The 26791-nt window shown below is 37.4% G+C and overlaps 1 protein-coding gene across 3 annotated transcripts in view; it reads left to right on the top strand.

Moving 5' to 3' along the window:
* The window catches only part of VAV3 (vav guanine nucleotide exchange factor 3), a 157456-nt gene that overhangs the window by 50571 nt on the left and 80094 nt on the right, over positions 1 to 26791 (top strand). For all 3 annotated transcript variants that reach the window (XM_057429111.1, XM_057429112.1, XM_057429110.1), the window contains exons 3-13: positions 6758 to 6816; positions 7636 to 7701; positions 10519 to 10627; positions 14128 to 14220; positions 14313 to 14381; positions 18719 to 18822; positions 20816 to 20915; positions 21841 to 21936; positions 23558 to 23626; positions 26136 to 26222; positions 26684 to 26769. In XM_057429111.1, coding sequence (XP_057285094.1) covers positions 6758 to 6816; positions 7636 to 7701; positions 10519 to 10627; positions 14128 to 14220; positions 14313 to 14381; positions 18719 to 18822; positions 20816 to 20915; positions 21841 to 21936; positions 23558 to 23626; positions 26136 to 26222; positions 26684 to 26769 — 938 coding nt within the window. The remainder of the gene's footprint in view (positions 1 to 6757; positions 6817 to 7635; positions 7702 to 10518; positions 10628 to 14127; positions 14221 to 14312; positions 14382 to 18718; positions 18823 to 20815; positions 20916 to 21840; positions 21937 to 23557; positions 23627 to 26135; positions 26223 to 26683; positions 26770 to 26791) is intronic.

Genomic DNA, 26791 nt, shown 5'->3' with positions numbered 1-26791 from the left:
ATATTCAGATATGTTCTCTTTGCCCTCCACCCCATGCCAAGTCAAGTATTGATCCAGGGTTGTCTGGGGCCTGGTGAGGTACACAGTACCAAACGGTCAACCTTCTTGCATAAGCAAGGCATTTGAAGATACATTTAAGTATAGCAATTTTATCTTATCTCTAAATGACAGAGACACGCAATAATGGTTTATCTTTTTCTATTTCCCCTACTTATCTTCAATCTGAGGTATGAGTGAAAACAGTTTAATGAAAGCTCACTCAGCACCTTGGCATGAGTAGCAGTTCTGTCTTTGAAGTATCCTGAATGTGAGACACTTCAAATGGCCTCATAAGAGCTTTACCTTAGTGATGCAGAGCATCCTATGTCTTTGTTTTCTCTAGGAACACTAGAGTTCTGTTTGCATTAGCTGTTTGTTTTTCATAATTTGCCTTGAATTCTGGGCAACGTTTTGTATATGCAGATAATTAATATGTGCACATAGATATCTGAAGACTCTCTACTTTTCAGTACTCTCGGTCTGAGTCTCTAAAAGTTCTGGAGCTAATTTCTCCTACAAAATTAAGCCATTTGGTATTTGTTATATCAAAATCAATATGCTTTTCTTCCAGTCATAGTTTTCAGGTTATGAAGTGGGGAAAACCACACAGAATGTAATGTAGTCTTGATAAGTAATCTTATATGTAAGTATGTGTAACCATTTCATATTCATGGTTGTCTTGCTGGTTGTCATGGTTTAAGCGCAGTCGGTAACTCAGTACCGCACAGCCGTTCACTTACTCTCCCCACTTCCTCCCCCCACTCCTGGAGGGATGGGGAGGAGAATCGAAAGAATGTAACTCCCACAGGTTGAGATAAGAACAGTTTAGTAACTAAGGTATAACACAAACCACTACTGCTACCACCAATAATAATAATGATAAGGGAAATAACAAGGGAAGAGAATACAACCGCTCACCACACGCCAACTGACACCCAGCCTGACCGAGCAGTGATCTAGCCCTTCCAGGTAACTGCCCCCAGTTTATATAGTGGGCACGATGTGCTGTGGTATGAAATACCTCTTTGGTTAGTTTGGGTCAGGTGTCCTGTCTCTGCTTCCTCCCGGCTTCCCGTCTTCCCTGGCAGAGCATGAGACTCAGAAAGTCCTTGGTCAGACTAAACATTACTGAGCAGCAACTAAGAAGATCAGTGTTACCAGCGCTGTTCCCAGGCTGAAAGTCAAAACCACAGCACTGCACCAGCTACTAAGAAGAAAAATGACTGCTACTGCTGAACCCAGGATGCTGATAAACTTTACTTTGAAACCACTTGGAAGCTCAGGTAAAATGGAATGTGGTGTTTCTTTTGTGTAAGACATCATGTATTAAATGAACATATGCCTTCTTTTCTAGTGGAATTTCTGAGTGTCCTCCAGAATGTCTTTTGAAGGAGCTGATTCTTGAAATGATAATGGTTAATGGTATTGATATTGTATGCAGAAGTGGAAGATATTAGGATTTTGTCAAGCAAGGAACAACATCCTTTCTGAATAACAAAATACAGGTAGACTCACTTCTCTGAGAAAGCAAATAGCAAGTCTGTAGTTTCTTTGGAGATGGTGGTACCTAAAGCAGTCTCATGCAGCCATTAGGGTCTCATCACACATAGAACTTAGCTTGAAAGAAGTTACAACTACATGTAAACCAGGTGTAATTTTAAAATGCTGTTTATACTGATAGACTTTTAATGAAATTCAGCCAAAGTCAGTTTATGAGGGGGCATGTTGGGCATGTCATTAAAGAACTAAAGTTTTCTTGAACTTGAGTGCTTAAGATGAGTCCTCTAACCACAGAGACTGGAATGGAGGCAGACCATAGCCAAGGAGGTCACCAGCTCTCTGAAGGATTAATTTCCCTTTATGATTGAAGACTATTTCCTCCCCCCCCCCCCCAACAAAAAAAAAAGTTAAAATTGATGAAGTAAAATAACACCTGTTTGGGAAGAAACCTATGTGCATGTATCAACAAAGTAGCATGTCAAAAAGTAGGTTGGTATTGGAAATATTTTTTATTGGCAAATAACTATTCTATGTTAGCTAATCTGTTTCTACCTATTTGTGAAATCTGTTTCTATGTACCTGCTAAAAAATTCACTTCAAGGGAGGAAGTGAAGTTTTCAACAGAATGCAGTCCTCAGTTACTAAGCTAGATGCCCAGATTTTGAAAGCTGACTTGACATGTGATATATGTATTCTTGGTGATTTCTACTGTGTATCAGAAAAACATACCCTGATTTTGGTGTGTGTATATGCAAACAACTGCTTTGAGGATCTAACCCACAAGTGAGTCTTTCTAGGTTTTATTGGCATAAACTATGAAACCGATGATGCCATCGGTATTGTTGATCTCTTCATGTTTTCAGTTTAGGTAAGCATCTGAAATATAAATATGACAGCAGCTGTCAATAGCAAGGAAATATTGCCTATTTGGGGAGACAGTGAGTTGCAAAATGATGGACTTTTTGTTTCTTCTAAAAGTGGAAAAGTATGTTTAAAATATACTTTGTTCTTGAACTGAACTATTTGCAAGTTTTCAAACTCAGACACACCACTGCTATGGAAAGAAGTAAAATAGTCCCTCTAGTGTACTGCTGCTGTAAGTATGCGTAAGACTATCTGATGTGATTGACGATTATGGCTGCAGAAAATTGCAAAGTAGCATTTTGGCCAGGGAAATGAAAGCGCTTACATGAGCTGAACAGTCTAACCTACAAAAGTAAGTGAAGTAAAGCAACAATAAATGCCAAGCAAATGAACTTTTGCTGTAGGAGTAATTCAGGAAGTAAAAAGTTAGTGTAGTGTAAGACTGTTGTCTTGCCTGATGCATGAGTGAGGAGCAGAGCCATTTGCCAGGGTGTGGGCTGAATTGTGGTTCCTCTTGCAGGGAAGTAGACTTGAATTTCATGTCACATTTTGCATAAACTGGCTATATACTGAAAAAAGGACTTGGATGTTCACATCATCTTGAAGTGAGTGTGGCTTTGATGTGACTTCTAAAGACTTGCTTAACCTCTGTCTGACGGCATTAGTCAGTGCAAAAGAGCTTTATTAAGGTGGATGCAGGTGCATCTTCCTTTTATGTCTAAAAGTCTCTTGCTAACATCTCTCAGTCTGAGCTGTGTTGTAAGAGAGTCATAGACTTAGTGAGTTTATAAGTGTGAGGGAACATAGTTGTTGTACGATGTTTTGGAATATAAATGTTTTTTTTCACATGTGGTAGCTGGCTGGAACATAAATATGAGTCTTTACTTGGTATATAGTTTCAATGCCTGCTTCTGTTCAGAGTGTGTTTGCAAAGGCCCTACAGCCTTTTGTACGTCTGTTTGTTGGAGAGCAGAGGAAGCAGAAGCACGATTGTTATGGACTTCGGATAAGGAAAGAGTGCTCTTTTGCACTAAGATTAAATTTAGCCTCGTTCAAAGGTACAGGAGCATCTGTCAGAATCCTTGCTGTGGAATAGAACTGATCAGTCATTTAGGCTTAAATGGGTAAAATGATTTAAGGCTCCACTGAAAGGAAGAGAGCAAGGCAAAAAAAAAAAAAGGCACATGGAAAGCCCTAAATTGAATGTTACGGCCTGCCCTGTATGGTTCACTGTAATTTTGGAGTTCAGAATGGCGCTATATTATAGCTTCCTTCACATAAACTGCATAGGGCTTCAAACTAGCACTGTTCTGAAAAACTCCCAAGTCAGTTTGTTCAAAACCAGATATTTTGCTGGGGTTAGTTAGATTGTTTTGATGAGTGTTCACTGAAGCTCTGATTGTTTTTCTGGCAACTACGAACATGACTGTGGCCTTCCCCACTGACTTAGAAATTTGGAAACTCTTAAGACTTCCTGCAGTGGGTCAGAATTTGAGAACTTCTATTCCATGTGGAAGAAATTTGCTCTAATTCATGTTGGAGCAAATGCATTTACATGTATGTGATGTTGAAGTAGTGTGGTGACCAGAAGTAGTAGTTTAATATGCGATTACTTGTGTGAGTATTCCTGACATTTTTTCAGCATTCTTTAAGGAAACTAAAAAGCCCCTTCAGTAGAAACTGTTCTGTTTCTTGACAGAGCACTGTTCTGCTTTAATAGGACTCATCAATGAGTAAGCATTACCTTTTATTTTGTGGAAGTTATGTCTATTTTCAGTTATGTATTTTAATCTTAAATACACACTGTGGTCCTTATTGGTTTTAGGTTCTTGACTGTTCTGTTTTGAAACAGAAGAATAGTGATCTCTGCCCATTACCTTTTCCCTATTGTGATGTCAGCATGGCCACGCTTTAGTACTTCTGCAGAATGCTGTGTGTCTCTGATGAGATACTGACAGTTGTTATGGTGGTTGCCGTTTTCTTCTTTGTAGATTATGTAGTGTTTCATTTTTTCCTGTTGGCGTCTTGGCATATTAGTTTGCTCTTCCTGCAATGCCAGGCAGTCTCTATTGTAAGAGCAGTTAAAATTCTTAGTTGTCTTCTGTTGTCTCTAGTCCTATAGTTCCTTTCTCTTTCTGTGTGTGCATGCTCTCATAAACACTTCTCTGGCTTCCTCTGTGTGGGGTCCCATCCACCCCCCTCCCTGAAGCTGTCATATCAGTTTCTGAAATGGTTTTCTTATTATTTTTAATTTATAAGCCTTGCTTTTGTTTGTGTTCAGATTGTAGCTGTAACATGTAATTTAGAGGTACACTGCTAAGTCATCTTCCTAAAATGAATATTATATTCTGGATTTTTTGTAAGGAACTTTTTTTTTGTGTTATCTTGAAGCATGTGAAGAGTAAGAAATAATACCACTGGGTTTGATTGTGCTAGACAAGTGCGAATCCCTCTAAGGAAAAGGGTCTGTGTGGGTGGAATAGTTTGCAAAAGATTTTCTGTGTGCTGGAAAGTAACATGCTGGAACAAGAAGGGGTTGTTTGGTTCACCAGACTTGCCCACCTCTGTTGCAATAATCATTAAACATCTTCTCCTCTGATTTTGCCAATCAGTCTTCACCCATATGTCAGGACAGATCATTTTTTTTTTTGCCAGCTACTGAATTTTCAGTTAACTTCCCATACTTGTCTCATGCAGTTTAGCAGTCCTTGCAGTCTTGCACTGGGATTCTTGCAGGTGTGCAGAGGCAGGTTCTTTTCTGGTGCAGAAACCAGAACTCCCCTGCAAAAGCAAGGCTCTTTACAGGAGTCTTTTTTTTCCCCTTGTTGACCTTTTGACTTACACAAAACAGTTTTTAATTTTATGGTTTATTCAATCATCTTTTATTCACAATTTCCAAAACTTATTCTAGGCTGTTTTGCAGTTCTGTTCATAGGGAATTGATGTGTCTGCAATTTTGATTATGCTCATAGCATATTCATTTGCTTTTATTATTCGAATTTTCTGTAAGGCAAAACCAGATTTTGTGTGACGATAATTTTTACAGCAGCTTAAATAAACCCAAAATGTCCCTTTCACAGAAGCAGTATAACTTAGTTCATTCTGATTTTTTTTCTTTATTTGCATGAAGTCTGGTTCACTTTAGAGACTTTGTAACTTCAGTTTAAGCTCTGTAGTTGGCAGTTATTCCCTTAAGTATTTACTTTGTCATTCTCCTGTGTAAGAATTTCATTGTCCTTCCTTTCAGAGATGTATTGTTAACTGTGTTTTATGGTCACGTTAGTCTTCTCATTAGAACTTCAAAAATAAACATTTTTGAATTGCATAGGTTATTCCCAAATGCCCATGGAATATAGAATTTCTATAATGAATTTTGATACTACTGAAATGAGATGTCACTTCAGTTTAATATGGATTTTAAGTTGTGAAGACCCACTCTGAAACTTCTGGGGAATTCATGGGAACTTTGTCATTGGGAATATGGAATTCAGACAGGGTGTAATTTTAACACTTCTTTTTCTAGCAAATAAGACTTGACTATGTGATAGTACTCAAAACAATAGAAAATACTCATGACAATGATGATACGGTAGGTATAGTATGAATTGGTCTTATATGACTATAGCTGATGGCAAAATTAACTCCATATGTGTGATCATATGTACATGTATTCTCCCCTCCCTAATGTTCTCCCTCTCTTACTGTATAACCTTGAGCACTTACAAAAGATGTTTTCTTAAAATAAGATCTTCCAGACTACTGCTGCCCTCTAAAAACATACCAAGCTTATGGGCTCAAATGTGCAGCTTCTTTAACTCTTTGGTTAATCAGACATTGCCTTTCTTTGACTGGCAGTCCTGGAGAGGTAGCTTTCTGCTGATTTGGCATTTGGCTCCCTCTTCTGGCTATTGTTTGGAAAAGCCTCAAATTAATCGGATTTTCTTTCTGGAGGTACAATAAAAAAAAAAAAATCTTAAGAACAATCTGTAAGATAAAATTTTAGTACAGTTCCATCTAGCTCCGGTTGAAAATTGTATGTTTGATTTGTGACGAATATCTGGTTTAAAATCTGCATAAATTGGCTTTTAATTATGCTGAAACTTGTCAATAAGAGAATTTCCCTTCTCCTCTCTTAGTGCTTCCATCACATCACCCAGTACAAAACCACTGAAGACCAGCTCATTGGAAATAGATGAAAATTCAGTGCACTCAGTTTTTGACACAGCCATATTCTGTGTCTGTTTTATATAGTTTGGTGTGAAACGCTGTTGTTGATAATTAAAAAATTGAGACCAAAACGTTTTATTGCTTCTGTTCTACAACTAATCATGGCTTCTGTTTCCTTCTTCTCCAGGTGATAGAAACACTTTCAAAACTTTCTCGCACTCCTATTGCATTAGGCACAGGAATAAGGTATGTTATTGCCCTTGTGGGAATAATGCTTCTTGGATGATGCTCCTCAGAAAAAATTGTTAGAGGCAATGCAGGCAGTGTTCCCCAGTAAGAACTTCTCTGGCTAGCTAAGGGTTTGGACCTCTGAGGAGCCCAGAAGGTGTTTTCTACCTCTGGTACGCTTACTGAAGTGCCTGAACTATGTTTAATTCTTGTGCTGAAGCATGAAGTGAACAAACAGTATTACGGAAGTTGTATGATAATTGTGACACATTCATCATAAGTCAGGCTGATGCAGTGCTGATGTATGTAAGTAGAAATGGGCTTTCTCTTCCTTCTCTCTTCTAAATATCAGTGGAGCTGCCAAGTTTGTGAGATTCATATTTTCAGAAAGAAACCAAAATATTCCGACCAAACCTAACCTCATGAATTATATTTGTGGGATATGAGAGAACATGAAGGACTTCATGCTTTGGTGTTCTCCATCTTTTTGAATGGTTTGATTTGGCAATCTTACTATATGAATGAACTATGGGTTTTAACATGGACAAAACTCCCTAGTCAGTCCTGTAATCCAGGTCCTGTGCTAAAAAGAGTAAGTAATATTCTAGTTGAAAAACTGACAATGATGTGTAGTAGTGATGTTTTACAACACCACCTAGGTTCTTTTTTTAATTTACAATACGTATTGGTTCATACATATGTCTAAAAACACATATACTGTTAGAGAGAGAGGAACATACAACCACATTAACATACATCAATCTGTGTGAAAAGTTTAGAAACCAAACAAAACTAGACTAATGCTGTCTATAATTCATGCTATATTTCTTTCTATAGGCCATTCCCTACAGAAGAAAGCGTTGATGATGAAGATATCTACAAATGTCTTCCTGATTTAATAGAGTATGTTGTAAATATTTAGTTGAAGATGTTTGCCTTCAGTTGCATGTTATTATTTATATAATGTTATGGAACACATGGTTTTAATGAGAATATTTGATTTTAAAAGATTTTGTTAGCCATTATGGTGACCTGGAACAAGTAATTAAGGAAGCTTATCTGAATGATTGTATTCCGTTTACATATGTAAGGAAGAATGTTTCATGGAGGGGTTGGTAGCAAAGTAAGCAATGAATGTGTTTAATTGCCTAAACTATAAGAATGCTTTCATAGAATTACAATATCAGTTGTAAGGGACCCAAGGAAATTGTCTAGAACTTGCAAAGAAAATGCATATTTGGATCATAATTCAAGAAGGTTATTTCCTAAAGTCAATTAAATTCTTTTTATGAGTGTATTTACCTCTCTGGGTAAGTGTTTGCAGCATTATTAATTATTGCCAATTTTCATGTTGGCTTTGAGGTATAAGTTAGACAGACATAAACATATAGTAGTGAATGATAAACTGCAGCTTTATTTTGCAGACACAGGTGAGATAAATACATCTGGGCATAAAAACTGTTTGGGAGAACTACTTTTGCATGCTATGGCTAGGATCTCTCAAGACCCATTAGGAATCATGTTTGACTAGACCAGGGATCAGAAATCATTGTCCCAAAGCTCAACTCACTAGTGCTCACTTGGCTCTATCTTGGCCTTGGCCACACTGTATGTCACTTGCTGTGATGTGGTCAGTAGCTGCTGTTCACACAGTGGGATTAATTTCTTTACTGCCTACATAAAAGGGAAACCCCACCATGGCTGGCACTGCTCAGTTTACTGCCTTCCCTGCGGAGCTTATCCTTGTCTCTGCAGCACACTGGCTGTTTCATAGCTGTTTTTTCCTGTGTGTAGGTGAGCGCACAGAAGGTAGAAGTTGTAGACTCCTGAGACCCACATGGGCTAGAGGTGGAGTTCTTATGTCTTAAGTGTACTGTCATTAGCACTGTTTGAAAACAATATTTCTATCAGTCCTTGAATAGGTATGCAAATTCAGTGCTGGGAGTCAGAATTTCATTAAAAAAAAAAAGGTAACAAGTCATACCAAACAAATTGAGATTCATAGCTTTTTTTTATGTTAAATTACAAATATTAGCTGATGAAATTTGATAGTTAGATGCTTAGTTGTGGAGGAAACAATTCAAGAAGTACTCTTTTCAAAAGAAATAAAGTATCAGTGAATGATGCAAATGGCCCACATCTTTTAGTTTCTCTGAATTAGTATGGATTTGACTGAAAGTAATTGTCCCTGAGTTTAAATGGTGTCTTAACAGTTTAGAATAACTTTAAAGCTTTCTGTCAGAAAGAGCTGTAGTAGTTAAATGTTTCAATCTTTACTCTGCCTTTTTGCCAGCTTTTGTTCCCTGGAGCATAGGTGGTAAAGTGCAATGTGTCTGTGCTGCATCTGAGACAGCTGTGTTAAATGTGAAATGCTAGCACACCATCATCACTGGTGCAAGCTCAAATGCTAGACTAACCTGAAGCACCTGAGCTTTCTAGCTGTCCTGGGGCATAGTATCTGTTGGAAAAGGAAGGGATGTGAGCAATTTGTGCCTTCTGTTGAACCCCCCAAATATATGTTTTCAATCATTCCATCTACTGAAACTTCTAATGCTTGCTTGCTTTATCCTTCTGATGTTCTTGACTTAAAAAGAACAAAAGAAACAAATTATATTTAATAAATAAAAAATTCACTTGGCTTTTGTATAAAATCCTGATTATAAACGTAGTGATTTTGTCTAGCATTTCAAAATAGTCCATGTGGCAACTGTGTTGGTAGCAATTCTCATTAATTTTGCTTTCTTTGAAATCATCAGTCTCTGCCAGTAGAGCTTCTGATGTCTTGTTTTTGAGTACTGATGATCCACATATAGAAATGGCTGTCCTTCCCAGGCTGGTGGACTGATCCTCTATTTGTTTTTTACTCTGAAGGATTTCAGCATTGTCTTCCAACAGTAAAAATCTCAGTTATCAACACATCTGATCAAGTTCCTATATTATGATGGCCAGACTACTTTCAATATCTTTTAGAGTTCTTTTGTAGACATGCCCTAACAAACATGGATGGAAAGAGGTATTGTGGGCTTGGTACTGTCTTAGTGCAAAATAAGCAAAACTCCAGTAGGCCTTACCCTTATGAAACTGAATTAATTGATTGTAGAGTTTGGCGCTGACTTTATGCTGAGGTGTTTCCATAGACTGGGTAATAGGACACTTGTGCATACTCGGTTTTGTTGAACTGTCTGATCTTTTTAGTTCGAAAGGTTGCTTTTTTCATTGTTGGGTAGCTGAAGGTTGCTATGAGGTTATCAAAATAGTTTAATGTGTTTTACCCTAGATAATTTTTTTTTTAGGCAGGAGAGAAATACCTACCAGTGTCTCACTCCTAGTGCAGTAGGATGCCAGGCAATAAGGAAAGGCAGCTCCTCTTCACTGGATGTGGCGGGAAAAGGGATGGAAGAAAGTAGCTGGATGGTATCTCATGACCAAACTGTCCTCACAAGCTGGTTTCAGTGCCTGGTTTAGTGTCCATGGGATTCTGAATTCATGCAGTCTTCAGTGTTGTGTTGATTTAGTACAGTTATTGTTTTTTTAAATGTGTTGATGAAAGAAAATTTATTAACTTAATTTCCATAATGAGTTCTTTTCATTAGATAGTTCTGTTAGTTGATCTGTTTGGCTACTGTAGAAAGCTCTTCCCCTGAGGAATGGTCCCTCGCAGAGCTGATGGTAATTTACCTGTGCTTCACAGCTTCTTTTTGTTTTGTCTTTAACTTTCAGTGAAACTGGTGTTGATGAAGATGAGGAGTTGTATGATTGTGTCTATGGAGAAGATGAAGGTGGGGAGGTTTATGAAGACCTAATGAAAGATGAAGCAGCACAGCAACCTGTATGTTTTCCAGTTCCTATCTATTTTTGAGCAATAACACTTATTTTTCAAAATTAATATTTGTGAAATTGTCTCTTTATAACTTTTTCCACTGAAACTTCACTAGTACTCACTTGCATCCAGAGCTGTCCTGGTCCGTGCATAATCTCCTTTTTAAGACTTTGCAGTCTGTTTTGGCATTGTTAACTGTGGTAATTTTTTGAAAGAAATGTCATTTTTAAATGAAAGACAACAGCTAATGTGATTTGTGTTCTTAGTTTTTATGGCAGTTCCCCAAAGTTACCGTTATTTTGTCTTTGGGAAGGTTGTTTTAATCATTATTGTTTTGAGTATAACAGTATTGTTTTCAAGCCTGTTTTTCTTCTAATACAAAATCTTGCAGGTAGTGCATGCAAATCAATGGTCAGATAAGCAGAAAGCTATGTTAGTTGTTCACATTTTGCATAGTTTTATTTACCCTCTAATGTTTAGGTTATTCAGTGAAAACCGAAAAAGAAAGAGTTGGAAAACCCCTCTTCTTTATATCTAAGTGAAGTTGCATGCACTTGCAGGCAGGGTGTCTTAGAAAAAGTGTTTGAATTGTGGGAAATCTTTATTGTGATTTTTTTTGAGTTTTCATTTTATACTGAAACTCAGAATGCATTAAGTTCGGGGTTTCACATAATGAGTGTAGGTGGCTTTTTTTTTCTTCAACTGTAGCAGTTAGTAATCTCTGGCAGTTTGGTAGCATGTAAACTTTCTCTGATTCTTTCCTGTTGTAAATGTCTCTCTTGCATATCCATGTTTTTAGCAAATGATTAATATAGTGATTGGGACTCTCACATTCTAATTTTAGTTGCATCTTAGCCTAGATACTTCAGATTGAACAGACTCGCATTTGTTTCTAATGGAAAATAAATGAAAATTGAAAACATTAGTACAGCAAAATATTTTTCCACAACATGTAATGAATGGAGAGATTACAATTGTTTTGCTGTGACAGCTTTCTTGAATGTGGTAATTATTTCTGGTTTGTGATAATTTCCTCTCAGGTTTATAAATACACTGCATGCTAACATGACTGTTTTGCACAGTACTTTGATTTGAATCCTACAGGAGAATTCCTTGTATGTGTAAACACTAGCACCGGACAATCTCCAAGCAGATTTTTAGAATTGCCAAATACTTTTCAGTCTCCCATAGCAGCCAGAATGCTTTGCATCTCCTCATCTTTGATTTGTTGTTGTTATTTTCTGAAGTAAACTGTTGCACTAAGTTATCTCTAGCAGTACCTGACCTTCAAAGGCAATTTTTTCTCACTTGTACTGGTATTCACACATTATTTCTTATTTCCTCTCTCCTTTTATTTACTGCACTTAAGTTCTGGAAGTTTGTGGTAAAGCTAGGAAATGGATGTGTAAATTTCTGCCAAAAGTGCCTCTGTGAATGATTTGTTTGAATTAGGTGAGCACAAAATTCAAGGGAATCATTTTAAGTGGAATTCCAACAATTTGTTTGCATTGCTCATGTGAGAGTTGATGAAACAAAGCCCCACTTTTTACAAATTGGTGTGAACTTCTATTGGGTACAACAACTAGGTGCAAATACTGCAAGCGCTTTGAACAGTACTGGGCTCACAAAGGTAAAGGTGAAAAATAACTAGAAGCCTGAGTAATGTAAAATTCTAGTATTTTATTGAGATAATAATTAGCTGTAGTTAACCGCGACAGTGCCTGTTTCCCCCTGCCAAGGAATTTGGGAATAAATGATAGGTTATGAGATGAGGCTGATCATCAGATGATGCCCACAAAGTACATTGCTACTCGTAAAGACAGACTGTATTTTTGCAAAATGGTTCCTTCTGTCTGCAGCTGATAAGAATGGCACTTTAATGCGTGTTGTGGGAAAATGAATAACTGTGTTACTCAATAATTATTTCATTCAATAATGAAAATTTGCATTTTGAAGAGTAATTTCTGAGATAATGCAGTACCTGGTAGATACGAGTGAGAAGCCATATTCCAGTTGCAGGAGCTGCTTGTAGAGTCACATGGGGACAAACAGAGAAGGGTAAAGGAGGTATGTCAAAACAGCAAAAAGAAGTCTGAACAGTGACGAAATTTTTGTGCCTGTCTGATTTGCAAATTTACATCTAGTTTAGGTGGTAGGAATATGTTTCCTACTCTTCATAGCTGGCCAAACAATATTATAGGTGCTTAACGTGGCTCGTGGACAATTTAATAAGTGCAGTTTGCTGTTTGCTGTGGTATGTATAGTGGGTCTCTCAAGTGGACTGATAGCAAAGAGAGGGGAGTGGAAGGAGTGTAGCTCTTGGGCACACTAAGAGCTAATTGTTAAAATGACAATCTAAAAATTTTGTTATTCCTGGAGCAGAAAAGTCTTCTGTTTGAAAGCTAAGTCTTCTTCTGAATGGGAAGAACTTTAGTGCTAGATTTCTAGTCCCGACTCTCCCTGTATTTGAGTAATGCATAGTCATCAGGTCTATTATGTGGAGTATATGGATTCCCTACACTGGGTGAAAAAATTTAAGATGCAGTTAGGGATATAATGAAAGAGGCCTTGGAAAGATGTTACGCATCCTTCCAAGGATAAGTAGGCCTCAGAAAGGATGTAGTAGTACTTTGCTTATTAAGACACTGCTTTTTTTCTGGTCTTGGAGAAAACATTTTGGATCAATTATTCTTTTAATTGTAAGAGCTACGTACTGTGTCTGGTCTCCAAGCTGACCTGTATGTCTCCAGATGCTTTAAGTCTTGCTTGACCCAGTGCTTGTATACCTTCTTCCAGGTATTTACTCTTATTTGAAGGCAGATTTGCAAGTTACTGAAGCTGTGACTGTAAATCTGATCTTCAGCAAGAGTGCTTGTAACCTATTTTTTGAGTCCTGTGCTGAAAATGATTTCAATTAACTATGAATCTGGTGGTTTACATGGAAAAATCCCAGGATTTCATTGAAGACTCACGCATACGTATGTAAGAGCTGAACTTAGAGGTCATTGCACTTCCCAATTAAAGGACAAATATTGTGTCTGAAGAGAAAGCTCCCCTTGAGAACCACAAGGGAAAACTGTAAACAAGTGCAGGGATTAGACTGAATCCAGTATTTATGGTATTGAAAGTTATTTAGATGATTTAGTGCCATGAAGTTTAATGGAATTATTAACTGCTGAGTATTTTAAATAAGATTTCTAAGTCTGGATGTAAATTAAATGTGACCTTGTATTTCAGCTTCCGAAGCACATGCAGAAAGTTCAGTGTTTTAGGTCTAAACATGAACTTTTCATAACATTCCTTTAATGCTGAATTTTAGTAAAACTCTTAAAGTCATCAGCTCATTTCACATTAAAATAATCTTGGTTATTGCTTTCATATCTGGAGGCTGCAGTACTGAGAATTTCAGGAAGCAGTTATCCTAATTGCTTAATTCTAAACAAATAAATACATTTGTTATCCATTAGGTGCCTGTTAATGACTTAAACTTGACTCTATTGTAATTGCAGAAATATACTGAAAATGATATAAGAAGCTGTTGTCTTGCTGAAATAAAGCAAACTGAAGAGAAATACACTGAAACTCTGGAATCTATAGAGAAAGTAAGATGCTACTTACAGCATTTTAACTTATGTATTTTTCTAGCAGTCTAGAAAATATGTCATAGTTGATATATAAAAACTTTTTCTTGCAGTTTTTCATGGTGCCACTGAAAAGGTTTCTGTCTGCATCAGAGTTTGATACTGTTTTCATCAATATTCCTGTAAGTAATTGCATGTTTAATGTATTTGATACATTTGTGTTGCACGTTACTGCACAAAATTATTATTTGAAATATGGTGCACAATGCATTTATGTAGATATTAATGTAGTCGATTAAAAAAAGAATATGCACGCTATTTTTCATGCTTGACTGAAAACATAAAAGTTTCTGTGATTATTAGTTTGTTGCACATATTTTTGGCCTAAAAATAATAGTATGACAATTTACATGTATTTTTAGTTGGTGTAAATATTCAGTAGATGTCTTTATTTGGCTTCAGATAAAGACATAAGACATGGTCTGAAGCCTCTCTCAACAGACAAATGAAAAGAATCTTCTTTTATGAGGCACACTGTAAAGAAAGCCCCCAGAGTGTGGCCATATTGCTCTTGCTATTGAACTTTTCACTCTGAATCTCAGTTGCTGTAATTTCTTTCTATTTGAGTCTTAGTCCAAAATATTGCCAGATATCACTAACCTAACTTGACCATACTTCTTGAAGTATGTCAGCTGCCTGTAAAGACCCCTTTGCTTTTGAAAACATACTTGTATTCTGTCCTACATAAATGTTCCGTATTCTTTGCAAATAAGGCCATGATGTGCCCTACGTAAGTTAGTGTAAATCTCTTTCCTAAGGCTCTGTGGGCCCAGACTTATTGACTTATGTCCGTTGAAAGACCTAAAGCCAGCCAACGTGAAACGCTGCGCAGGGGTATAAAAAGGGTTTACACACTTCAAGTACAAACTCAGGAGTTGGCCTGATCACTATTCATTAAAGAAATATAGGGGGATCAGGTAAGAGCAAGAACCCTAACAGAACAAAACCTGTTTGTTTGAAACTAGGAAGACACGTTATAAATTATTTGTTGTTTTACTTTGCTTTTCTCTATCAGCATTCAGTATTCTGCTGTCACGAGATGATGCTTATTTCTGATTCCAGTAAGACTTCATAGACATCTAAAAACATTGAAAGAAATACAGAATTCGTCTAAGCTAAAAATATGTGCAAAAGCTTTGTCTGCTCAGACATTGTCTCTGCAGCAATTCCTCAGCAGGAAGGCTGGAGGGCACTGGAAGCTTGTTTTAGACTAAAACCAGCTGTTACACAGAGCTCTACAGCAAACTGTGACATGGAAAGCAAGTGCAGTGTTCTCAGAACAGGATGAATTTGTCTCTGTTAAAGGGTTTTGATCAGTGCTTAGGGTGAAGCTATATTCACTATATAGACAGAGCTAGGTTTTTTTTTTTTTTCCCTAGTAGCTGGTACAGTGCTGTGTTTTGGTTTTAGTCTGAATAATGTTGATAACACACCAGTGTTTTAGTTGTTGCTAAGTAGTGCTTACCCTAATTCAATGACTTTTCAGTGTCCCACGTTCTGCCAGTGTGAGGGGGATAAAGGGGGATATTTATTCCCCCCATCATCATATCATTTTAGTAATAATAGTAATAAAAATTACATTTTACTTTTATTTCATTAATTAAACTGTTATTATCTCAACCCATGGGTTTTTGCCTTTTTGCCAATTCTCCTCTCCACCCCACTGAGGAGGGGTGGGGGAGTGGGTAAGCAGTTGCGTGGTACTTAGTTGTCAGCTGGGCTCAAACCATGACTGATGTTAATATCAGTTAAATTTAAAGCTTGACTTTGAGTTGGAAATAGAAGCTCAAAAAGACATTTTGTCCCCTTAGCATTAAGCTGTTTTTAAGGAGTTAGTTGTTAGTTGAGTCTGTGTGTTTCTGAGAAAATGTGCTTCTGTAATATATTAGTAGGGAAACATTTCTATGTTAATACCTCTGCTGCAATTTAATATTCTGAGGATATGGCCATACAGTTGCTAGCAGCTGAATTTGATCTGTTTTACGTTTTTGCTCCCTCACCTCTGATGAGTGAAGTTCACTTAGTTCACAACTCAGTATTGTGTATTATTTTTGTAGTATGTCATTTACTGCATGAAACCAGCTGTTGCAGATGAAGCAAAGCATATGCTCATAAGAGAGAAGTAGCAGTATGTTTATTGATATAAAACAGCAATTTAACAAAGTTTGATAGCTAATAGGACAGGTATTTAACAACATTTTATGGCAAGGTACATTTGTTTTATTACAGCTAGGGCAGGGTCAGACAGAAATGTCAGGGAGGCTCTCAAGTTGAGTCACAAGGTTTGGAAAGGACCCTCTCATGTGTTAAACTTCTCAGCGGGTAGTTTAGGTGTGGCTGGATCCAGACTTAGTCCCAGACTTGGTCAACACTTTATGTCTAATGGACTATAAATACAAAAATCAATTCTTTATATGAGCTAAGATTTCAAAGGTTAGCATGCTATTATTCACTTACCAATAATCTGTTGTGGTAAGGAATCTCTCAACCTTGAAGAGTAACCTTGAGAGGCATCCTAACTCAAGGGGAGATCCTGGCGTGCTGCCCACTGCCATGCATGGGAGTTCAATGGGCCCTGGGCTGCCCACTATGGAGTAAGATAATTGACTCATAGCCACATTTGCATATTGACTATAGAATTTAGTTTTTTTTTCCAAACTCGGCTTGAGTTGGAACTTGACCAGGACTATGGTTAGTGGGCATGCAGGTTGCTCAGATTAGCCCTTGGCTATTTTTCTTATCTCCCTCTCCTAAATCCACTTCCAGCTGGATGCAGCCAACAGACAGCTCCACTATGGCCAATCACCACCCCCTGCACTGGTGGTTCTCACTTGATATGGGAAATAAAGGCCAGGTTGGAGGAGTGGAGCACCCTGCCACACCATCTTAATCATTGAATCATAGAATGATTTGGGTTGGAAGGGGCCTTAAAGATCATCTAGGTCCAACTACCTTGCTGTGGGCAAGGGTACCTTTCACTAGACCAGGTTGCACCAAGCCCTGTCCAACCTGACCTGGAACACTGCCAGTTATGGCATCCACAGCTTCTCTGGGCAGCCTGTTCCAGTGTCTCACCACCCTCACAGTAAAGAATTTCCTCCTAATATATAAACTAGATCTACCCTGTTTAAAGTTTAAATCCATTCCCCTAGTCCTATCTCTACAGGCCCTTGTAAAAAGTCCCTCTCCAGTTTTCTTGTAGGACCTGTTTAGGTACTGGAAGGCTGTTATCAGGTCTCTGTGGAGCCTTCTTTTCTCCAGAATGAACAACCCTAACTCTCTCAGCTTGTCTCTATAGTAGAATTGCTTCAGACCTCTGATCATCTACATGGCCCTCGTGTGGATTTGCTTATACTGGGGGCCCCAGAGCTGGGACGCAGTACTGCAGATGGGAACATAAGCGCAGAGTAGAGAGTGGGGAATCTCCTCTCTCAACCTGCTGGTCACTCTATGTTTTGGTACAGCCCAGTATATGTCTGGCTTTCTGGGTTGCAAGCGCACATTGCCAGCTCATGTTAACCTTCTTACTGACTGGCGCACCCAAGTCTGTCTTCTCAATGCTGCTTGGGGTTGCCCTCACCTAGGTGCAGGAACTTGCTCTTGGCCTGTTGAACTTCAAGATTTGCATGGGCCCACCTCTCAGCCATGTCTAAGTCCATCTAAATGGCATCCCCTCCCTTCAGCTTGATGACCATGCCATGCTGGCAAACTTGGTGATAGCACACTCAATCCCACTGTCCATGTTGATGACGAAGTTAAACAATGCCAGTCCCAACACTGTTTTCAAATCTATCTTCAATGTCTCTTTTTTGTTGTTTTTTTTCTTTTTGTTAGCAGTCCGTGCACAGTTCTTGATTTCCAAACATTTTAACTTGCTTTGAGTTAATTTCTAGTGAATCTTCTGACAGTATCTATGTGGTATTAAGGCTGACGTAATTTTCCATAGTTGCTTACAGATTTTTTTGTATGATAGTGAACAGACAAGGTGAGTTACAACTGTACTCAGAGAGCAAATCTTTCTGCAATAGCTGTGCCTTTCTGTCAGCCATTAGTTGCCGGCTGAATTAGGAAATTCATTATGATTGTAGTTAACACTAGAACATCGGTAATTGACCAATGTAATGTACAAAACTAATTTTTCACAGCTCAGGGATGTGAATCATTACTTTATCTTGTCACTAAAGCATTTACTTCACTTGCTTAATTTGAAAATTATTATAAAATGAAGATGAATTAACAGTGCACGTTCTAAGGTAGAATAAATTAGTCTCTAATAGGTAGTTCTTGAAGTTTAGTTTTTCTTGTTGCATGATAGGGAAGTTGTGGCAAACCAGGTTGTACTCAAATTATCTATTTTTCAATTTATTGTAATTAGTGGATCTAACATTAAATAATTCATTTTTATATTCAAAGTTCTGTTTTCAAAAACCTTCTCTTCTCCCCATTTACTTTTTTTAAGGATTTGGTGAAAATCCACAGGAACCTAACACAGGACATCAATGATTCCATTGTAAACAAAAATGATCAGAACCTATATCAAATTTTTATTAACTACAAAGAAAGGTAAGATTTATGCACTCATATTAATTGTGATAATTTATGCTCAATTTGATATTTTACTTTTTTTTTTTTTCTTTGAAACTGGGTTGTATTTTATGTCGGTATAATTATTAAGCTAGTTATTTGTTGTTTTGAGCCTAGAAGTCAAAATGTAACTAACTGCTGTATGAGCCCTCTCTCTTCTTATGCTCAGTTTTGGCAATATTGTTACATAGGCAGGTAACATCTATATTTTGAACAAAAATAGCTTATTCTGCATAACATTTTTTTTTCATGCAAAAAATCCTGGGTATTTTATAGCATATCCCAGTTTTGTTTAACAGTTAAAATGTTATAAAAATGGAAGAAGGGGCAAAGTAAGGTAAGGATATATATATAAAGGCTATTCCAGGTTAAGTAAAACGGAAATAACCATAATTTGGAGGAAGAGAAAGCAGAAGGGACTGCAGAAAAGAAAGAAGAGACTAGGGACTTAGCCTACCCTGCAGTCAAAGGTGTGACAGTAAAGCTAACATTCTACCTTCAAACTGAAAACCAGCCAAGCTGGTAACAGGATAACTGTGGCAGCATGCCATGTCCTGTAGGCTAATTGCCAGTTTTTTTACTCACCTTTTTGGATTTGCTTTTTCCTGCCAGCATTGAACAGCTTTTGGACTGTATAGATGAGCTTACATGCCTGTGGCATATATATGTGGTGGAAAACACTTGTACTGTGGGCTACTGTGTTGACCTAACCTTGAAGTAACCCTTGGGTTGTGGTTAAAAATCAGTTCCTTCAGGGACTATAGCAGGAAAGACCTCTGGGAGAAAACTGGGTTTGCTCAAGAGTGATGGGGAAGGAGGATTGTTGCAGTAATAACATTCTTGTGAGAAACTGGACAGCAGCATCCAGAAAACAGTAGAGTTGTTTTCTAAGCGTGGAGGGTGTCCCAGGCTGCCCACAAACAGTCTTGCCTTCAGAGACCCTCTGTCCAGCTTTTATGTTGGAGTAGGACATGTTTATTTCCCAGGCTGCTAGACTTTCTGCTTCTGTAGGAGGGAATTAGGGGACAAGAAGTTGTTCTGGAAAATGCTTATCTTTCAAAACTGGTTCTGAAATGTGTGCTAAAAGGGGAACAAAGGACACTGAGAGGAAAATTTATATTATAGAACAATGAAACAGAAGGCAGTAGACTTAGTGTCTTAACCATGTAGTGATTAAAGTAATCAGAAGTGGTGTTAAACCACTTTAATCACTTCAACTGTGAAAAAAGAATGAGGGGGAAAAAAATGGTAAATATTAGGCGAGACAATAAAGAATCTGGGAGACCCTTGTGGAAGGCTCACAGGAACCCCCCCAAAAAGGATTTTAAGCATACAGAAGGAATTACCTCAAGAAATGTAAGAAGAGATTAAAGGAAACGGCACTCTTTGCAATGGGACTAGTAGAAAGAAGGACTCCAAAGAGGGACAAGAAACTTCTGTCATAAACCCAAGCTCCTTCAAGAAGCATTGCTGCCCTTGACAGCTATCGAAAATTTCTTGAGTTTCTGCACACTGTTATTTTGATCTGAAGGTTTCTGGTAGAAACTGTTGGAGATGGATCAGTTTAGGCAACCTGTAAGTTCTTTAATGGATAGCTGTAACAAATCCTCTTGAGTCTGTGTTACAGAATTTATACATCACAACCTTGAAAATCTGTTCTAAATATTTAAGACTGTTGATCAGTTAAATAGCAGTTATGCTCCTTTTTAATGAGTCCTTTCATATTCACATGTGTATGTGAATATTAAAGGATGTTGCGATGCTTTTACAGCATTTTGAAGGCAGATAAAAATTGTATTCCTCTGAATATCCTTCATGCTGCTTATTGAAGTCTATGGCTAAATACTATCCTGGGTTATTTAGGCACTGCTCCTTTTGAAAGGAGGATTGTTACCAGTGTATTTATGACAAAAATTATTGTTCTTATGTATGGAAACGTTTCTCTTGTTCTTTATCTCTTGCTTTGATTTAGATTGGTTATTTATGGACAGTACTGCAGTCAAGTGGAGATAGCAATATCATGCTTAGACAACATCTCTAAGACCAAAGAAGATGTTAAATTGAAGTTAGAGGTATTAGTATTAACATGTATATATACATATATATAAAAAACATGCTTCTATGACTATGCCTCACTTTCTTCTAAGTAAAAACTTTATGATAAAAAAACAGCTTAACTGAAACTAGAATGTGTTTCTCTTCCTTTTCATTTTTTTGGAGTCCCTAGTCAAATGAATATGTGAACTCTTGCAGTACATGTCCTGGCACTGAAGTGAAAAGTTTTGCCCCTGACATCAGTAGGGCTAGGTTGTCCTTTTAGTTATTTTTTTTTTTTGGTGAGTGGTGTAGGAAGTGATCATCAGCTGTACCCTTCTGTTTATCGTGATAATATCTCAGCTGAGAACACGGGCTCTAGGTTAAACAAGCCCTGGTCCCACAGCCTCACAGGCTCGCTATCTGGCATGACCCCCTTTCAAGTAGAGCTGCTCCTGGTCAGCCCTGAGGGTTAGTGTGTCCCTAGGTAGTGCACAGCAGGTAGACATTGCCTTAATCTTGTTGCCTTAATATGAGGATCCTGTTGGACGTGCCCTGAAGAGTGTCTCCTGCACCTCTAATCTGCTGGTGGCTGTAAGACTTGCTGTGGGTGTCCTGTCTTTTCCTGCAGATCATTGCTAAAGATTGCTGTCAATGACTTGGATGAAGGGATGGAGTGTACCCTCAGCAAGTTGTTGTCTTTGTGATGTTTATTCTACTCTTTCTCATACTGTTGAAATATCTAAGAACAAGCATCCAGGTCCAGTCTTTTTTTTCTTTTTTCTTTTTTTTTTTGCTTAGCTCTTATTGTCATATCAATTGTTTCCTTTATTTTGTTGATATTCTTTATATTAAGATTAATATAGTTGCTTGGCCCATGTGTCACAGATTTTTTGTATGTCTTGCATGAATATTTTTATTTTCTAGCTCTCTTGTCTTATTCTTTCTTCTCCTTTGAACTAGGAATGTTCAAAGAGGGCCAATAACGGGAAATTTACATTACGGGATCTTTTAGTGGTTCCAATGCAGAGAGTGCTAAAATACCACCTACTGCTCCAGGTATTTTATTTTTGAAATTGAAGGGGGCTGAGTATCATCAGTGAATTGTAACTATGAGAGTTAAAGGTCTTTATCAAAGGGAGGTGATTCACATTTCCATAGATTTGAGGCTGATGTGTTGCAAAATAAAATCCAGTCAAATGTGGGCTTTCTTTCAAAGATCATTCCTCAGAGCTGAAGTATATCTGGGAAAAAAAGAATAAACCACAATTTTTTCCTCAGTATCTGAATCTTTCATTCTCGGTATGTTTAACATGTTTAGTAGTACCAAAGTATAATCATGGTACTTTGAAATGTGAACCATCACCCCCAGAAAGAGGAAACTGGGCCATACTTACAACATACTTTTAAGATGCTTCTTTGCTGTCATGAGTTACAATAAAGCCATACTTACTTTGAAATGCTTCATGTTATAACCCACAAAGCATTAGGTTTTGCAGTTCTGTAATAAGGGTGGAGAGTCTTATAAATTTAATTTGATAGCTGTGCCAGGAGACTCATTAGTTCAGCTGCAAAGAAATATATTACTTTATTAGAGTGTCAACCCTGCTGATGCTTGTAAAATGTCATTTTAAAAAGATCTACTACTTGTATGTGAAGCACAATTTTGACTCTGCAGACTAACATGCATTATGTAATATTAAATTATTTGAATTATTTTTATGAGTCATCAGTATTTTGATCAGTGGAAAATTGGAAAAAAAAAAGAATGCTGCAGCTGCTTTTTAAAGAGACCTGAGTCATGATTTTATAATCAACCTGTATATTGTGAAAAGATGATATACAGTATGTCACTTCTGTGTGAAACTATATTGTATGTTGTACAAGAAAAATATTTTAATGGACTTTGAAAGAAAAAATCAGTAAATTATTAATATTGTAATATGAAGTACAGTTATTTCTGCATTTCCAATGATTTTAGCAAGTTATATTTGTTGAAAAGTTTAATTCCCTTCTCAAATTATAAAGAAGAAATAGCCCATTTCCCCAAGAGGTTACTTCTTCACTTCATAAAAACCAAACCAGCCCCTTTATTTTCCATTTGGGAAGTGGCTAAAAAAATTCTTTAAACATTTACATTTGATTTAAATATGTCTTCTGAGGCAGCATGTCAGCTGAGTCGGGTGTAATGAGACAGTGACTTCTTTTAAGCAGTGCACTGTTTAGCAGAGATTTTATTGCTAGTGTACATCCCCTTCTGCAGAAAAGTGCTTGCAGTGAAATGGGATGATATACAGTAATGTGCAAATGAACTCAAGTGTTTACCTGTGCTTTCAGCACACACATACATTAATGATCTGATTTGGCAAGTTTTAAGTGCCAGACTGACCAAATTAGCTTCTAATGATGGTTCATTAGTGGCTAAAGTCAGTGTTTAAGCTATATAGCTATCATTCTTTAAAAGTTGTCTGTTACCAGTTTGCAGTGGTCCCCAGTCAGTTCTAAGCTGCTCACTATGGGGATGAAATATGTGAATAGGGGGATCACTGTGGGGGTGAATATGTGAATTATTAGGTTGTATTTTATGTTTTTGGCCTTTTTTATTAATTTGGGTGGGGATGAGTAATGACAATGTCAATTTATAAACTGACAGTGAGTGAAAATTTTTAACTGTTCACAGGAGCTTGTAAAGCACACTACTGATCCCATGGAGAAGGCAAATCTAAAACTGGCACTTGATGCAATGAAAGTAGGTATTCATGGCAATTAAGTATTTGTCTTTGTTGGCAGTTAAAATATTAGAACTGTTTCTTGGGGGAGATAATGCTTTTCACAGCAGATGAAGCATGTTTTCACAGATCACAATGAGCTATGTAAGTGTATCAGGGTAAGTATATAGTTGAGGGCTTTGTCCAAGTCTGGAAACAAGCTCAGTAGTTTAATGAAGTGGATGGTTTATAAAATGGAACTTCCTTACTTAAGTTTACTTCTACATCATTTTGCTGTCATTTTTGTGATGAAAAGCAGGTGTTTTGATAATGGGTCTCGCTTCCAAAATTTAGGCATATTTCTGTCACTGTAAGTCAATGCTAATCAAGGTGAGTAGACTCCTAGTGAGATGAAGACGGTTCTCTTTCTTCACAAGTTTGGTTTTTTTCTGTCCTCTTATTATGAGCTGTGTAGCTTTACTTTAGAAAGTAGTAGTGTCTGGAGATAGAATATCTATCACTGTATATTGGTACAAACAAATGCTTTATAGAAGAGGTGTTCTGCCTTATGTATAAGGTAATATGTGTTCTTTTGCACAGCTTCAAAAATGAAGCGCAGTTCTGCTGCAGTTCGCTTCACAGCACAAATTGTGACATTCTTGTGCTGTATTGTGATTTTTTTTCTTTTTCTTTTTTTTTTTTCCTATCTTTTGTGGGGGAAAAGGGGAAAGAAGACAACATGACATAGGTCATATTTCCTGTTGTAATCTATATGGTCAACAGAAGATGCTGAAGTCGGACTAAGTTAGTTTTGGGTCACATAGTTGTCTTGTATTATGCGATTGTCTGCCTTGAATGCCTGGAATACAGATCAACCCACTAATGAGATTTTTGGCTCTCATTTTTTTGTCATCCGCTTTCGTGCAGTGAATGCAGAGCATGCCATGACAATTATCTCCCAGGGAGAGATGCCTGAAATGGGATGGCACACTGTTGCTTCCACCTAGTGGCAAGCCATGCACCCTGGCTGCTTCTAATTGGCTAGGAAAATAACCCTGTTTTTTATTTACTCCTGCCCTCCTTTTTCTTTTCTGGTTTGCTTCATTGTTTTTGGTGGCAGTTGGACTGCAAATAAAAGACCAGTTAAGAAATCTCTTTGCCAGGGTGGCTGTGGCAGTTATGTGCTGGCAAGGCAGACCATAACCATCCAATCAACCCAACACCCCACCTCCCTCTGCTCCACAACCCAAATACCCCTGCTCTCTGAAGGTATGAACATCTCTCCTTAAGGGTGCAGCATTGCTTCCCTCCTGATTTAGTATATCCTTCTAGTAGATATAACTGTGCAACGTTGGTATGTTGCTTCTAAAAATCCTGGTGTGTCTGCTTGAAAATGAAAATGTCTTTGGAAAAACTGCCAGCTAAGTGGTACTGCTCCCAAAGAAAGAAAATTCTCGGAAGGATTATGCCGTTAGATCTCTTTTAGCAGCAAGAAAAGAGGTTATTTAATTTCTACACTAACTCTTTAAAGACTGATGTGAATCTATCCTGCAGAGATTCATTTGGGATGCTTAGCATAATGATTACAGCTATTCTTAGGCTTCGGTTAAAAATGTCCTAGGAAGATGTATCTTTCTTCCACCCTCCAAATAAGTGACCATACTGAAGGGGTACTGTAAAAGCAAGTTGTGAGATCAGAATGCCTTTTCCAGCTGCTGCTCTCAGCATCCCTGACCCTACCAGTTGTCGTTCTTGCTCATTCCTCATCTCTAGCCATAAACAGAGAAGCTTCAGTGAATTGTCACTATTACTCAAACATGTTCAGAGCATTTTACAGGCTTTAGTGAAGTGTGTACAGTACATGTTCTGGTAAAGGGGGCAATAATGATCTCAACCTATGACTTCAGGTAATATATCCCATTAAAAGCCTCTTTAAAAGATCTGATGTGTAATGGCTTCTCTCTGCTGTGCAACAGTAAGAGCAAGATCCTTCCACTGGGGCAGTAGCTTCTTCTCTCATAATATGCAGCCAGGCTTACCATATGTAATATGATGTGTGTGTGATGTGATATATGCTTATGAGATGGTTGTGACCTTACATGGTGCTTTTGAGCTGCCTTACACATTTTCTACGATATGCTCAATTTACCTTCTGTCTTATTCTCGGATACTGGATGTTGTTGACTCTTTTGGTAGTGTGTTGCATAAATTACATTTCCATCTTTAACCTTGAAAATAAGACATTAATGAAATTCAGAAGAAATCAGCCCTTTTTTACAATTTATCATGTTTTCCTCTTTGTTGCTAAATTTTTGTTTCAATAAATATGAAGAAAGTTGTAAATAGATTGAAGATACGCAGAAGCTTTTTTCCTTCTTTATTTAGGCATATATATTGGGGATTCTCAAACATAAAAGATACCTATTTTTTAAAATGTACTAAATACACATATAATTCAAAGGCAAATTAGAAATAAAATTGCCAAAATAGTGTATTAAAGTGGCCTGTTATAGAAAAGTTTTTTCCTCCCTTCATCTGTTTATGCTTTAGGACTTGGCTCAATATGTAAATGAAGTGAAGAGAGATAATGAAACGCTTCGTGAAATTAGACAGTTTCAACTATCAATAGAGAATCTGGTATGTGATATTTTTCATTTATATGCAGTTTCAAAATCGTTTTTGATCAAATATATTGATGTATTTTCTTCCCCATTTCATATAATATTATAGTACTCTTGGTAACATTTAAGTATAAATATGCTTTGCTTGGTTTAGAAAAACATGAATATTTAAGTGCAGAGATTGCTTTTTTGGGGGTCAGTCTGTAGATAAATATATTTACATAGTTAAATGTTTGTATTTGTACAGTAACTCAGGTGGTTTTGTAATGGGAGAAGTTTTCCCATTTGAAGACTGAAATGGAATGGACTGATTTTTTTTTTTATTGTATCTAGTTTAGATGATAGTGAGGAAAATGCGTTTTCAGGCCCTAGAAGTTCTTTATTTTGAAGTAAAAGGAGTAAGTGATCCAACACTTGAATGTGTCATCATCTTGACACTTTTGCTGTATTGAATTGTATGTATTGCTTCTGTTTCAGAATCATTCCCTCTTACAGTATGGAAGACCTCAAGGTGATGGGGAAATAAGGATAACTACATTAGACAAACGTGCGAGGCAAGACAGGTGATATGACATCTGGTGTTTG

This window comes from Pezoporus wallicus, unplaced genomic scaffold, assembly GCF_028554395.1.
Source record: "Pezoporus wallicus isolate ANWC-B61680 ecotype Strahan unplaced genomic scaffold, APGP_CSIRO_Pwel_v1 contig_593, whole genome shotgun sequence".
In the NCBI taxonomy this organism is placed as follows: Eukaryota; Metazoa; Chordata; class Aves; order Psittaciformes; family Psittacidae; genus Pezoporus; species Pezoporus wallicus.
Note: the sequence above shows the minus strand (reverse complement) of the source record. Positions and strands in the feature narration are given on the sequence as shown.